At 38.1% G+C, this 16,282-nt stretch overlaps 1 protein-coding gene across 1 annotated transcript in view; it reads right to left on the reverse strand.

The window, feature by feature from the left end:
• Positions 1 to 12,408, reverse strand: part of cdx1a (caudal type homeobox 1a) — a 16,348-nt gene extending 3,940 nt beyond the window's left edge. The window contains exons 1-2 of the mRNA XM_079630910.1: positions 11,804 to 12,408; positions 384 to 532 (exon numbers count right to left, since the gene is read on the reverse strand). Of these exons, the coding sequence (XP_079487036.1) occupies positions 384 to 532; positions 11,804 to 12,158 (504 nt within the window). The 5' untranslated portion in view covers positions 12,159 to 12,408. The remainder of the gene's footprint in view (positions 1 to 383; positions 533 to 11,803) is intronic.
• Between the last annotated feature and the right edge of the window lie 3,874 nt (positions 12,409 to 16,282).

Below are 16,282 nucleotides of genomic sequence, written 5' to 3' on the forward strand. Positions count from 1 at the left end.
TGTCATGTAATCTTGAGTTCAGATGCTGGTGTTTGGGGTTTTGTTGCTCATCGAGGGATTTATTGAGTAAATTAGTGTATACGTTTTTATGTGCATTTGTATGTGAATCTTGGTGTTCACATCCAGTGTTTTTTATGAGATACCAAAATGTGCATACAAATAGGTAAATGGAAAACTGCCTACTGACTATCATCTTCCTCTTTTCTAGGAAATGTAGTAGGCCTACATAGGGGGTTTTTCAGTGTACCATTATATCACCATCATCATGTTTTTCTTATTCTGTACAGCAACCTTATGCCCTTTAACACAAAACTCAGTTATAATTAGACGGCATGAATTTGCAGGTTCATTTAACTTCCTCTTTCTGAGGGTTGATGTCCTACCTGGCGTTCTGATAGGCTGAGGGCTCCGGCGAGCTCCGCCTTCCTCCTGATGGTGATGTAGCGGCTGAAATGAAATTCCTTCTCCAGCTCCAGGCGCTGAACGTCACTGTACACCACTCGGTATTTGTCCTTCGTCCGCGTCTTCCCTCCTGCCAGCACAACAGGGATATTTCAGTTGTTGTGTAATATTTCATATTCAGTTTAAAATATGTTTATTTGTATACAAATATCTCCAATAAGACAAAAACTGCTATTTGTATTATTCACAAAGAGCATCATTTTCAGCTTATTAAAAGTTTATTTTTATTTTATTTTGTTTTATCATTTTTCATTATTTTTATTTTATTTTATTTGGAGGGGGGGGGGGGGGGTACAGAACACTAGTGTTCTTGACTCAATTTTAAAGAACTATTTCTATTTAATGAGACATTTCTTAAATTATTGTATAATAATTTCATGTTTAATGGGTTATTTCAATTGTTCTAGTGATAGTATCTTTACAAGCTGTTTGATTCATAAAATGTTATTCAAATTAAAAGTGAATTATTATTTATTAATACAAACAAATTTTTTATTAAAATTAAATAAAATAAATCCATAAAATGATGGGAACCCCAAAAAGTTATATATATTAAGTGCCTGACAGAACCATTTAAAGTTCAATGTAACTTCAATGTTATTTAAACACAAATAATAAATAATAATATTGAAGTGGTGGATAGAAAAATGCACTAACTCAAACATTCCCATGATTTATTAAGCTGAAAATCCCCTGATATCTTCAGTTTTGCACATTTGTGTTCTTGCACTCTAAAAAATGCTGGGTTGTTTCAACCCAATTTTGGGTAAAATATGGACAAACCCAGCCGTTGGGTTAAATTTTTACATTACATTTTAACCCAACATTTGGGTTTGTCCGTATTTTACCCAAAATTGGGTTGAAACAACCCAGCATTTTTTAGAGTGTGGATTTTAGTTTAGAGTTGTGCAGCTTGGACTCTAGAGGAACAAATCCATCCCAGCGATCTAAAATATCTATAATCTGATGAAATACATGATGGATTCATTGCTCTTTTTTTCAGTTAAAAGGGGCATTTATACATTGAGTAAATACAAAATAAATAGAAAGACAAAAAAATGTTGTTGAAGTGTTTGGGTGTCAAAAGGAAGTGCCGCAGATGAGATCTCAGTTCCTGTTGTGTTTTTATAATCTGTCACCATCCAAGACTAATAATGACGTGAATATTCCTCTACAGAGGGCGATGAAGAATAACTGTGGTAAACCACTTTTCTATCCTCTCACAGTTTTTGGTTCCTCTTGAGATGTTGTTTGCATGATGTTCTGTTAGCTTTAAAGGGGTGGTTGAGTATGATTTGACTTTTCTAACTTTAGTTAGTGTGTAATGTTGCTGTTTGATCATAAACAACATCTGCAAAGTTACAACGCTCAAAGTTCAAAGCAAAGGAAGATATTTGAAGACATTCCTCCCGGGTTAGTGACATCAGCAACCCTAAAATGTACATAAGCCCCGCCCCCGGGAACACAGTCCATGTTGAGAAGAGGAAGAGTTGTTGTATAAGAGTACATTTGTGAGTCAGCTCAAACTTTAGCATCCATCTTTTCACATGCGATAGAAAGTCACTCTGTGTGCGTCTCACGACAATTCCTATACGAGCGATTTATAGATTATCATGACAGAATATCCTAATTGAAGATAGTTAACGCCACATCAGCAACATAAATTCATCAACTAACCAGAGACGTCCTGTTGCTTCTACATGTTGTCACTTCTTTTTGAGTGTCTTCATCTTTGTCTGACTCCATTTTAACATTAAAGGCAGAACAGTTTCTGTCATTTTAGTGTGTGTCTGCGTGAGGTAATCGCAGCTGCTAAGGCCTTGTCCACACGAACACGGGTATTTTTATAACCGTGACTTTTTTTACGCGGTTCGCCCGTTCGTCCACACAGAAACGCAGTATCAGGTCACTGAAACCGAACATTTTTGAAAACCCCTGCCAGGGTGAGGATTTTCAGATACGCCGGTAGCAGTGTTGTCGTGTAGACAGTAAAACCGGCCTTGCGACGTCAAAGTGTGCGCCGTTATCCGCTGTGTTTGACGTCAGATTGTGCGCCGCTGACGGCTTCTGATTGGCCAACGTGGCTTTACGGTTAGGGTTATATCGCCGCCTGCTGGTGTGGAATGCTCTTGACGGCGCTTGATAGCGTGTTTTTGCGTTTTCATGTAGACAGAGATTTTTTCAAAAACGCAGGAGGAAAAACTCCGGTTATAAAAATACCCGTGTCCGTGTGGACATGGCCTAACACATGAGCTCCTGAAACCCCGCCCTCTGCAGCAGCTCATTTGCATTTAAAGGGATACTCCACTTTTTTTGGAAATAGACTCATTTTACAACTCGCCCAGAGTTAAACAGTTGAGTTTTACCGTTTTCGAATCCATTCAGCCGAACTCCGGGTCTGACGGTACCACTTTTAGCATAGCTTAGCATAGATCATTGATTCTGATGAGTCCAGTAGCATTTCTTTCAAAATGACCATCGAGTTTCAATATTTTTCCTATTTAAAACTTGACTCTTCTGTAGTTAAACCGTGTTGAAAAGTTGCGATTTTCCCAAGCCTATATGGCTAGGAACTACTCTCATTCCGGCGTAAGAATCAAGGAACTGTGCGGCCGTACCATGGGTGCAGCAGCGTAATGATAAGCACCTGAATATAGTCCCCAGCTCGGTAACTTCCAACATGACCGGGACTAAGTTTGTGTAGTTTTTAGGCGGCAAATTAGGTTTCCAAATAAATACGGTTCGGGATCAGCACCAAAGTAAATGTCATCTAAATCGTCTCTCACAAATGTCTCCATGCTACAAGGCACGCTCCCTGTGCAAGCAGGTTGTCATGTTGGTTTGTTGACGGCAAGTGCTTCGTCATATCATTACGCCTGCTGCACCCATGCTACGGCCGCACAGTTCCTTGATTCTTACGCCGGAATGAAAGTAGTTCCTAGCCATATAGGCTTGGAAAATCGCAACTTTTCATTTTCCGTCGATCTTAGTACACGGTTTAACTACAGAAGAGTCAAGTTTTAAATAGGAAAAATATTGAAACTCGTTGGTCATTTTGAAAGAAATGCTACTGGACTCATCAGAATCAATGATCTATGCTAAGCTATGCTAAAAGTATTACCGTCAGACCCGGAGTTCGGCTGAATGGATTCGAAAACGGTAAAACTCAACTGTTTAACTCTGGGCGAGTTGTAAAATGAGCCTATTTCCAAAAAAAGTGGAGTATCCCTTTAAAGGGCCAGGCACAAAACGGTACGTTTTTGCAAACCCTCAAAAAGTGACAACTTTAACATGCTATATAAAAATATCTGTGAGGTATTTTGTGCTAAAACTTCACACACACACACTCTGGGGACATCAGAGATTTATTTTACATCTTGTGAAAAGTGCATTTTACCCTTTAACCACATTCTGAGATTAGACAGCCTCGTCTTACCCCACTAAACATGTCATGAACCTCGAAATAATCACAGGGAGTATTTAAAAAATGCACTGGCCCTTAAAAAGCACTTTTACTCTTGTGTGATTACGTTACAGTAGAAAGTAAAAGCGCACGTGTTTGAATGCTCGACTTTCTTAGATCTAACTTTACTTTTCAGATTTTTGCAATGGCCTTTAAACAGCTCTGGTGCTTTATTTCGTAATGCAATGATATTATAATATATTTAATAGAGTGAATTCAGAGTCCAAGTATGTTTGGGATTGCTGCTGTATGCCAAGTACTTTTGTCTTGAAACGTCTTTAATGTTGTGGCACAGAAGCGTTGGACTTATTCAGAATAATTTTTCAGCAGATCCAGTTTCGTTTGCATTTCAATTTTACATCAACAACATGTTTTTCATTGTTTCCCTCGTCTTTCTGTTTGACACAAAACATTTAAAATCGTCATGAAATCAAAATTGACCCTATTTACTTTGTTAGTGCACATTACTAGTCTTGTGTTGAATAATTTATCCATGCAAGTTGATTAATACACACAAAAAAAAATCTAAATTTGATCAAAATCTGACAATCTCCTTCCCAGCGAGCTGAATGGAACGCCAACCTTTTTCTTTTTAGATCCAATCAATTCCCAGTGAGATAAAACAAGCCACACCCTCAATTTTCCTCATTCAGAAACTTTAACAAGTTAAGTCACCTTTATTTATAAGAGCTTTATACAATACAGATTGCTCCAAAGCAGCTTTACAATGATAACAGGGAAATGATTTAATGAAGCAAACAAAGATCTCTCTAAAAGAAAACAGAATCATTGTTCAGCATGAAGTCAGTTATTAAATTAGTTCATTTTTAATCTATAAAGCAGTGATGTCATCCACCAGCTCAGTTCCGTTCTCATGCAATATTGTCAGTGCAGACAAATCATTAATATTGCTGAATAATAAGTGTCCCCATCTAAGCAAGCCTGAGGTGACGGTGGCAAGGAAGCCAAACTCCATCAGGTGACAGAATGGAGAAGAAAACCTTGTGAGAAACCAAGCTCAGTCAGTCCTCCGGCCAACGAATGAACACGTGTGATTATGATTTAGGCTCCATCACAAGTCATACATTAAAAAATACATTCCCAGGTAGGAGGGCATCCGAATCTAATACCTCCTGAGGTATACCTTCATCTGCTCGATTGTTGAAGGCAACATAGATGGATCCTTCACTGCTTTTGGTATCCCACAATCCTCTGCGTTACATTCTGACAGTTAAGCCAAAGCTGCTTTAAGGCAAGCCTCCAAGGTTAGCAAAAAAATCGTACAGAGGCTGTTATTTTTTAGTGGATGTCAATGGAGGAGAGGCTTCACTCCACTGAATAAACTGCTTTTGTGGGAAACCGGCTTATCATTTAATCCCTCAACAGCTCATCGGCTAATCTTCAACATGTTTGCTCTTAAACATTTGTTTACACCGAAAAACTGTCCTGTTTAATAAGAGAAGTCAGGGACAGGTATGATTCAGTTTACGGCACTTCTCATTTATCTCTATGGTCTCCGCAAGCAGTGATTGACTGTCGCACAACTGAACGAAATTCTGTGACGTCAAGACTGATTGGTTATCAAGACACACGTGATCGCTTTTTTAAGATGGAGCCTGGAAGTCGCATTGGTGGTGTGTAAATGTACGTTTTTACCAACTTTTTTCAAATTTGATGTTATTTATAGTGATACATTTTTATTGTGTTAATAAAATATTTGCTTAGTTATCACCAAAGCTCGCTCAGTTTTGTTATAGATCATTAAACCGTTACGCTGTATTCTGCTGCCAGGCCAGTAGTTGGCGATGTCACTGAACACGTAATGAACACGTCACCATTTTCACAAATTTGTGTTTTTGTAGTTTACAAAGAAATTAAAACAGTCTCGTTTTCAAAAACTTGCACTTTGGAACTGGTGTTCAAACGTTTGTGTTTTCAGGACCCCAAAACACTGGCGTCGTGTAAATGAACGGCCAAATTGTATAAAAAGTTTTCAGGCCTGCCTGTTTATAAATGAGAGTTTGGGTTTAATAACGGACAGAAACTAAAGCAGTGTTATTAAACAAATCCTTCAGATTAATTAGAAAAACTAGAATCTTCCTGTTAATTACAAAATAAGTGGAAGTTACGCAACAGAGCTTTACAAGTTACATCAGCTTTGTTTCTCCATTGATAAACATCAGTCAAATACACAGTGTTGATATCTACATGTGGCCATCATCAGGTATTTGTTCAATCAAATGCTTCAGTACACATACGTACAGTATACCAAACACTCAGATTTCTGTTTCAGCATGTCTGTGTAAATCTGAAATCTGCACATCATTAGTTCATCTTACATTTACGTTATTGCAATTTCTGTTTCACTCATATTGCCCCAATTCTCCTCCAAAGCACCGGGCGTATTACAGCGTTTCCTGCTGGTGTGACTCAATCCGAGTGTGTCTGATATCAGATTGCACATGTGTGTGCATGCAAAAAAAAAAAAAAAAAAATGTGTTACTTGAAATATTATAAAAATATATATATAAAAAACATAAACATTTCATTCCAGCTTGCTGCCAAAGCAATATTTATCATTTTCATTTACTTAGAAGAAAAAAGGGTTCTGTCAGGCACGTCATGTAAAATACTTTATATATATGAAGACTCATATTGCTATGAATGGGAGAAAATGTGACTCTCAATATGGCGGAATAATTCCCGCCTTCTAAAGAAAAGAGCCAATCACCAACAGTCATCGAGTCACTGCAGCTGCTGTTAGAAGTCGTTAAAATCGCATACTCTCTTATTTTGAATAAGCTTCACAACCGCTAAAAAGTATGTTAGTATGAATGCAATTCGGATGTACTACATCCGCCATGTTGTCATTATCATGTGACCTACCAGCATCAGTTATGTCGCTTCACCTTCATTCATAAATCCTGTCCCTTGGCTTCATGGGATAGTAAAGTGTAAAGTATTTTTCCCCATTTAAAGAGATAGGAGCTGTACTTGCACTGCATGACTGAGAGAGGTGTCTTAAAGATGCCCGCCGAGTGAAATGACTTGCTTTAAAGGGAATTTTTAGGGTTCCCACCATTTTATGGATTTAGTTTTAATTAATTAATTTTGTTTAAATTAAAGTTTTATGAATTAAACAGCTACTAAACATACTTATCACTAGAAAAAAGTTTAAATAACCCATTACACATGACATTTTACCTTATATAGAACATTTTTGACCTTTGTGTTCTTTAAAAATTAGTCAAGAATTCTAATTCTATATAGAACCTCAACTTTTTTTCAAAGAGTGAACTAAGAAAAATCGATATAGACTTTTTTTTAAGTAATAAAAATGACAAAAACGTGAAATATACAAATGAAAACTAATTTAAAATATGTATAATAGTATCTCAATGATACTAAAACAACAAGGAACCGCACATCTCTGTCCTGAAAGCCCCTGAATGCAGTTTTCACAGACTGAAACTCTTTCTCAACAGTTATTTTCTCTTTTCTCCAGCAGTTTGGCTGACGTGTGCAAACACACACACACACACACACACTGAGTCTGGTCCCCTTATCAGTGTTCTCCGGTCCTCCCACAGTGCACACAGCAGGGTGCGGCCTACGCCTCAGACTCACTGGCCTCTGCCGTTATTAGCTTTTCACAAAATCTTTCACTTTGTCGACAGGACGTTCGACTCTCAAGACGCCTTGTGTTTAGACACACAGATGAATAATCGAGCAGCTAACATTGAGCAACACAGCTCCACCTTCATACACGATGGCATCACACAAACCACTGACTCACTGTGTCTAAGTACGAAAGATGGCGCCTCGGCGCTCTCGTTTATCTCCTTCCTTAAATGAAGGTCTGTGACATTACCAATACATAATATGTTTGGTAATGACCATCTGAGAATCCTGGGAAAACCAATTATTTGTACAGCGATTACAAAACCGCCTTCTTGAACTAACAAATGATCTTGTTAAGTGGGAGTAAAATGTAGTCGTTTTAAATGGATAACTGATTTTTACAGTGGTTTATCTCTTCAAACCGGTTATAAGAAGGCAAAAAAATTAAACTTGGATCAGTGTACACTCAGTAAAACAGGGTTTACGGTGTTTAACCTCGTTATAACGTGCACACGTACACACAAGTCATCACAGTCATATGATGTGCTGTAATAAACATAGCAGGAAGAGGTTCACACAGAGATAAAGATAGAAGTGCCAATCTGTTAGATCTGACTAATACTAGTGTGCTGCCTACCTAGACTGCATTTTAGGCATCACAGACCAGTGTTATTTTCGTGTGTGTGTGTGTGTGTGTGTGTGTGTGTGTGTGTGTGTGTGTGTGTATATAGCCTATATGAAACAGAAGTTGCAATAGTCTTTTATTCCCTATTGTGACGTATATCTGAGTGAAACAGCTTCTCAAACAAGAACAAATGTCAGGCGGGACCTGATTTTGTCCGAGGGGAATTGATTGGATGGTTGTGGTTTGCTATTGGTGGATCTCATGTGAGTGACAGGTTGCCCCGCCCTCACGCTAGTAGTAAACACATCATCAGAGAAGAGATGAGATGCTGCAAGGGGAAGGGGAAGTTACTTTAATTAAAGATCACGAGGCACATGAATAAATAAAAAATCATTATAATGATGTGTGCGGATTATTTATTTATAATATATACTGCAATATTCCATAAAATAAGAATTAAGGGAAACACTTTATTTTGATGCTCCCTTTTGAACATTCTGTTGACTAGGTAACTTTGCAAATACATGTCAACATTATACTTACTGACTATAAGTTTGCAACCACATGTCAACTTATTTTAACCCTACCAGTCTACCAGTCTACTAATAGTCTACTAACACTCTAATGCGAGTTAATAGACATGTAAGTGCAACGTTACTTATAGTCAACAGAATGTGTAAAAGGGACCATCAAAATAAGTGAAACGAAATAATAATGTGTCCTTTTTTATTTCATGGTGACTTTAAACTAAATGATCATTAGAAATGTTGCTTTGGCAGCTAGCTGATAAAAAGTTAACATTTTTTTATTTAATTTTATTTCAGTTAACATTTAACTATAATATTTATAACCCTGTCACAGACTGTAGCAAAGGTTAAGTCTTCCACAAAAAAATATTTTGCATAAATTCTAATGCAGTTTTTAATTCCCATAATTCATTGTGATGAGCTCAGATCAAAATAAATGCAAGATGGACGAGGCAAGGGAAATGTTGATTATACTTATAATTTCTCTGAAACTGAAATGCATTGATAAGCAGATCATTTGAATGAAAACTGTCTATTTTAGCAAATATCTCTTTTGTCTCTAATATGAGGTTCTAGTGAGGAAGCTCAGTAATAGACGGACAGTAAGAAGATCACTAGTCTGCTTTCAAAGCAAACTGTGCCAGGATTCAATTCAATAATAGATAGACATTTTGTCATGATCTGGAGTGGTAAATATCTACATTATTATAACGGATTAAAATAAAAATCCTATGTATCGCAACACGTGTCAGAAGCATTAGGCGTTTATTACTGTTGCCCAGTAGGGGGCAACAATGGATTACATTTAAAAGAGTGAAAAATACTTTTTCATAAAATAAAAGCTGATAAATGAAATGCATTATTGTAGGGGTAGTGTTTGGATATGGGTTAATCTGTTGTCATTATAATATCTCTATATAAAAACAAAAGAAGTCAACATGTCACTACTGAGATAAGTAAAGTGATAAGTTATAAGTTATCACTTATAGGCCTAAGTTAGGTAAGACTGGTACACGTGTGTGTTTTTCTAAGGAAAAAGTAGAGTGGAAAATTAAACCAGTTCAGATTAGCGTTTAAATTTTTTCCCAGCTGCATTTCCTGAACATTCTCATATTTGTTTTTGTCACATGATCCATATGCGTCTATAATCTGCTCGTGTGAAGATATGAGAACGTTTGAACAGTCAAACACGATGACCACATTTGCATCTTGTCCAACAGTGTTAGACAACGGCCCTTTGAAAGCTGAAGACGAAACTAATGACCATGACTTCATTTCCTCCTTTTGGTCTGTTTAAGAAATATGAACAGTTGCACAGACAGTTCATTGGTATTGATAAAAAATAAGACTCTGATCTTATACACCCATTTATTTACCGTTATATTTTATATATATTTATTTACCGGTAATATGAATTATTCATTGTTAAGTTGCTTTGGAACAATATATATATTGTGAAAAGTGTTATACAAATAAGTTTGAATTGAAATGGATCAAATTGTATTTGGAGGCCAAATATGATTTAGCAAAAACAACAAATCCAGACCATTAAAAAGCTCATGCAACACAAATCTTTACTAAATGAAATGTGAAAATATCAAAGTGTCTCGCTCCGTCTGAGCTTTAGAACTGTGCCAACCTGACTGTGTGTGACACATTTACACAAATATTCCCAGAAGAGATTAGTTTATCACTTGGTAAACTATTAGCCATAATGCACTTCCGATAAGGCTGCAAACATTATTGACTGTTCAACTACACGCTCCTTCAGATCTCCAGATGTTGTAGAACATCAAGATCAAACTGATACATTACTATGCTGGTATTTTGATCTCTCAGCCGTAACCACAGGCCTTCAGCATGACTGAATCATAAACTGATCTGTATATAGATGTGACTAGGTCAATAAGCAGAACTATTCCTATAACACAGTATAAGTTAGCACACATATAATGCTGTTAATGCAGGAAGAAGCAGGTTTTCAGAGAATTGGAAATGTGTAAGCTAAACTTTCACTTTCTGTTGTCTTAAAATGCTGCATTGAATGGTATCAGGGGATTATACTGTAGCAGTTTTTGATCATGGTACTGTATGATTTCCATATTCATATACCATGGTTTTTAGGTGGTACTTCAACATACTTTATAGAATAACATGGTTTTATTTGTTCAAAAACACTGTATTGCCATGATGCATGTCTAAAATGCTGTACTACTATGATATATTTATAAAAGCATGAGATCACAGGGAACATGTCTATGGTCTACCATAATGCATGTCCAAAAAGCATGGTCTATTACCAGTCATATTGCCTAAAAAGCACTTATGGTGCATTACATAAAAGCATCAAAATTACATGGTAGTAACATTATGCATGCCAAAAGTATGGTATTACCATGCTTGTCCAACAAAAATTGCTGTTGTCTTAAAAACACTGTATTACTATGGTTTGATTCATAAAGCATCAAATTACATGGTATTATAATGATGTATCTAAACATGGTAGCACTTTATTTTACAGTAGCTACTGTTACCCATGTACATATTATGTTCTTAATATAGTTATTACAATAACTGGGTAATAATAACTATAGGTACTAACCCTGAACATACCCCAAAACCTAACCTTAACCCATGCAGTTATCTTATATTAACCAGTAGTAGGCAACTGTAAGTACACTGTGAGCACAAGTAAGTTTGTGTACTTTAAAATAAAGCGCTGTAGACTTTTGTTTGTTTGTTTTTTCAATAAATGCATCAAATATCATGGTTTTTCCCAGATGAATCTCTATAAAACATGGTATTACCAATAGATTTGTACAGAAACACTGTACTGCTACGGTATCTTTCTTAAAAGCATCAAATTTCATGGTATAACCATTATGCATCTCTGGAAAACATGGTATTACCAATGTTATTGTCCAAAAACACTGTACTGTATTTCATAAAAGCATCAAGTTATATAATGTCTAAAAAAAAACTCCAAGGTGGAACTAAGATGCATGTCCAAAAACATAGCATTACTAGAGGAAGTGAAAGAGTGTGGTGTGAGCCAGTATTGAGCACTGGAGGGTTTAGGGGTCAGGAGAGGTGCTGATCTCTCACCAGTGTTCCCGGGACCCGCGGCTCGTCTCATCCAGTCCTGCGGCTCTTCTCTCTCCAGCAGCACCTGGTCCACCGGCGGGAGGATGTTGACCTCCACGCCGTTAACCGGCAGCGAGTGACCCGTCCCGTGGCCATAGAGCTGCGGCCACTCTTCACGCGAACCCGGGCCGAAGCCGGGACTCCACGAGCTGCCGGTGTGATGCAGGTCATTCCCGAGGGCAGGACCCTGGTGGTACCCGCTGTAGTCCGGGTACGGGGCGGACGGGTACACGTTCAGGTGAGGCTGGTGGCTGAGGTTCAGGTGTCTCGAGGGGTTGCCGTACATGGCCGTGTCCAGCAGGAAGCTCACGGACATTTTCCTCGCGAGCTGAAAGTTTTACTTTAACTGAACTTCACCTTGCTTGAGCGCTCGCGAGCGCGCGTTTGTTTGCCCAGCGCTGACGTCACGCCGGGACACCCACCTGAGCTGATTTATGACACGCGCACAGGTGCCGCCGACTGGCTGGAAGTCCTATCACACTGATCAACAGAGAACTGAACTTAGATAGTTGAAGGCCCGAATGCCGTGATCGACGCTTTATCTCCGACGCCACATCTCCGCTGGCGACGCGACAAACGCTTCATTATAATATAAGACTCTGGCGCGCGCTCGAGTGCCTGTCAGGTTAAGAGCATTTACATTTCACATATAGGCTAAAGGTCAAAAATTGACCTGAACCGGCCAGGATGCTAAGATAACAGTCATACCTGGGCAAAAATGTGATGAAGGTCATTATGATGGTGATGAGAATGCTAATGTGTCATTACATGTTTAAAATGATGAAGATTATGATATCTAGAATAGCCTATCAGGGAAGATATTGATTAAGATCACCATGAGAAATGATTTGAAGTGAGGAAGATGATTTGAGTGATAGCCTATATTTCAGCGATGAAGGCCGTGGTGATGATGATGATGATGTGGAGCTGGAATCTCACAGGTTTTTGGGGAGTCAGAGCGGCGCTCGTGACTCTACATCAGAAAGCGCTCGTGCATTTCAAAGGGTCTCGCGCGGCGCACATCAAAGAGCCGCAATAAAAGCGACAAACGAGCGACACTGTAAATCAAGGCCTCTGTATTGAAATGATGATAACAGGAGGGCTTCTGCTTCCTCTGACAGACGTGAGAACCCAGAGAACATGTTCTGAGGCCTGGAGACACTGATGCTCAGAGTAATTCAGCCACTTTACATTCACACTTACACTGCCTTATTGTCATTCAGCACGTACAGCTCATTCTTTTACAATAGCCTATATTTTATCATGATAAATTATCATTTTTTATTATTGCATTGTTTATTATTATATTGCAATTGGTTACATTGTTATTTACAATATTGCATTGATTATAGCCTATACATTTATTATATATATATAATATTTCTTTTTTTTGGGGGGGGGGGGGGGGGGGGGGGGCATTTTTAAATAGGCTACAGCCTAATTTCTCTGCTAATAGTTTTGCTGTTTGATTCAGTTTTTCTTGTTACACTCAATATAAGCGTACAGATTATTAAATCATTTACACATAGATCTTTATTGTATTCTTAGAAGGCTGGGAAGTGGGAACACGATTTTTAAATCCTGTTCATTTTTTTCATGTTTGGCCTCATGGGGGCAGTAAACCACTGTCTTCAGTTCTCATTACCATAGCAGTCTTCCCAGTCATTCTCATGATATATCACTGATCTCCCTCAGAACCTGATGATGAGCGAGAACTTTTCTCAGTCTAAAATGTAGCCTACTTGACATGAATTACTATGCGAGTTTTAACATTCATTAAAGGGACAGTTCACCCAAAAAATAAAATTCGGTCATCATTTACTCACCCTCAAGTTGTTCCGAACCCGTAAGAGTTTCTTTATTCTGTTGAACACAAAAGAAGATATGTTGGACAGTTGACGGTAGCCATTGACTTCCATAGTAGGAAAAAAACAAAAAACAATGGAAGTCAATGACCACCGGACTGTCCGGTTACTTACATTCTTCAAAATTATTTTGTGTTTAACAGAAGCAAGAAACTCTGAATACTGAATAAACCATGACAAAATTTTCATTTTTGGGTTAACTATCCCTTTAAGGGCACCTAGCCTATAATACTTTTACGTTGTAGTGCAAATGGTTTGAAGTCAAATCAAGTTAAGTCAAGTCACCTTTATTTTTATAGTGCTTTTTACAGTACATATTGTTTCAAAGCAGCTTTACATTGATAACAGGAAAGCTTTATTTATAAGCTTTAATTTTCCTTTTAGTAACCGGATCGGATGGATGCTGTCAGCAGACCTACATTAACGGATTTCATTCCCCAGGTAAGTAAAAGGGAGATACAGGTAAGTGTAGATAAGTACCCTATTAAAATATTCTCAATCAGCAAAACCTTTAGTAACCCAGATTTACCCTGGGTTACACACACATATGCACAAACTTGTCTAGAATGAATTACAATAGAACAAATGTAAACAAGAAAAGTTTCTATGAATTTTAAGCTGCACAGTCTCAAATGTTCTCGCATACATGTCATTTCTCTCTCTCTCTCTCTCTCTCTCTCTCTCTCTCTCTCTCTCTCTCTCTCTCTCTCTCTCTCTCTCTCTCTCTCTCTCTCTCAGATGCGCGCACAGTTTCCCTCTCTTTCCCCTTTTGTCCACTTAAAATAAGCATTCTCAAGTGTATACACACACAAAGTTGATCGTTGAGCAGCATTTGGGATTGACCGTCTCTCCTCCTCCATTTCCTGTCTGAGCTCTGACTTCATCATGTTCCACATTCATCCGTCATATTAGAGACGGTCCAGCCGTACATCCTCAGAAGTGACCCAAACCTTGACCTCCAAATGCAAAGAATCAAACTCACGGAGGAACATTTGTGTCAAATAAAGAATTAATTTTTTCTAATTAATAATAATACTTAATTGAGGTATTTTTCAGTTGCATGCATGATGTGTGTAAATACAGTATGTATGTTTATGTAAAGTGACTGATTGGCAAATGTAAAAAAAAAAAAAATAGTACCATGTCATTTGGTTCTGAAGAAACGTGTGCTTTTATTGTAATGGTCCCATTATGCATGTTTTTTTCCTATGAATTGAAATGCATAATTTAGTTTATGCAATATTTATGCAACAAATGCACAGAATATCCATATGTTAACTTACCAGAGGAACTCTTGTCTCATTTCCTAAACAAACAATAAACAGCTCTTGAGATGTACAGTATTTACTGGAACAGACCAATTCCACCCACGTTAAAGTTTTCCCCAAAGTTCACCATGTTCTGCTTAAAATAGATAAAAACAAGATTATAAAAGCAGGAGTGAGGTTTTATTGTCATCTTTGCTGTTTCTGGGCCAGATATAGAGATTTAGTTTCACACTCAGCATTTCTCCGGCGTCTGTTAGTGTCATCTAAACCACAGCTCTTTAAGCAGGACGTGTGGCGCTGCAGTTATCCTTCATATAACTGGATATTTCCCTCTGCGAGACACCCAATTCATATTTAACTGTTTATTAATCTCAGTCGGGATTCATGTCTGTTCAGCTCACATTAGCATCAGCGCTCATGAGGTAATCTTCTGTCCGTTTTTATACGGGAAAAAATGTCCACTGCCAATTAAATACAGTATATTTAATATTAAATTACTTTACCAATACACACAATACTGGTCCAATACTAATCTCTCTCTCTCTCTGTGTGTGTGTGTGTGTGTGTGTGTGTGTGTGTGTGTGTGTGTGTGTGTGTGTGTGTGTGTGTGTGTGTGTGTGTGTGTGTGTGTGTGTGTGTGTGTGTGTGTGTGTGTGTGTGTATGTGTGTGTGTGTGCTTCCTTTTAAAAGTCTCTAAAGTTGGAATGTCACAGTAACACACTCAACTAAAAAACAGCTCTCGCACACACACACACACACACACACACACACACACACACACACACACACACACCATTTACTGACAGAGGCCTGACCAATTAGTTCCTTCAGAGGCTCTTTATGAGACGGGCTGCAGATAAAGCGAGCTGTGAGAGAATGCAGAGAGAGAGCCACATGCTCCGGTGCTTTTGTTTACTGTCCTCAACTCAGTCTGACTAATGAGAGCGTTTACTGATGACAAACCACAGCGTCTGACCCGAGATCAGCCTCACATGCCTCAACCAAACCAACAAAGTGAGTCTGAGCCACAGGAGAGCTGATCCTGGGTCAGTGTTTATGGGGATCTCAGAATCACGGAGGCAGGAGAAAACTGGATGAAACTGTTAACAGACACTCATTTTAGTGCTGTGTGCTCATATTACACACATCAACATAAACAATTTCTCTCCTTTGACAGATTATTTTGATCTCTCACAGTGAGAAAAGTAAAATAAATGTTCTGTCAGTAGGTCTCAGAACATCATAAAGACGTGTTTTTGAGTGTGTGTGTGCGTGTACTTGGTATACATTACATTGTGGGAACCATA

The sequence above is a fragment of the Phoxinus phoxinus genome (assembly GCF_949152265.1).
Source record: "Phoxinus phoxinus genome assembly, chromosome: 12".
Taxonomy (NCBI): domain Eukaryota; kingdom Metazoa; phylum Chordata; class Actinopteri; order Cypriniformes; family Leuciscidae; genus Phoxinus; species Phoxinus phoxinus.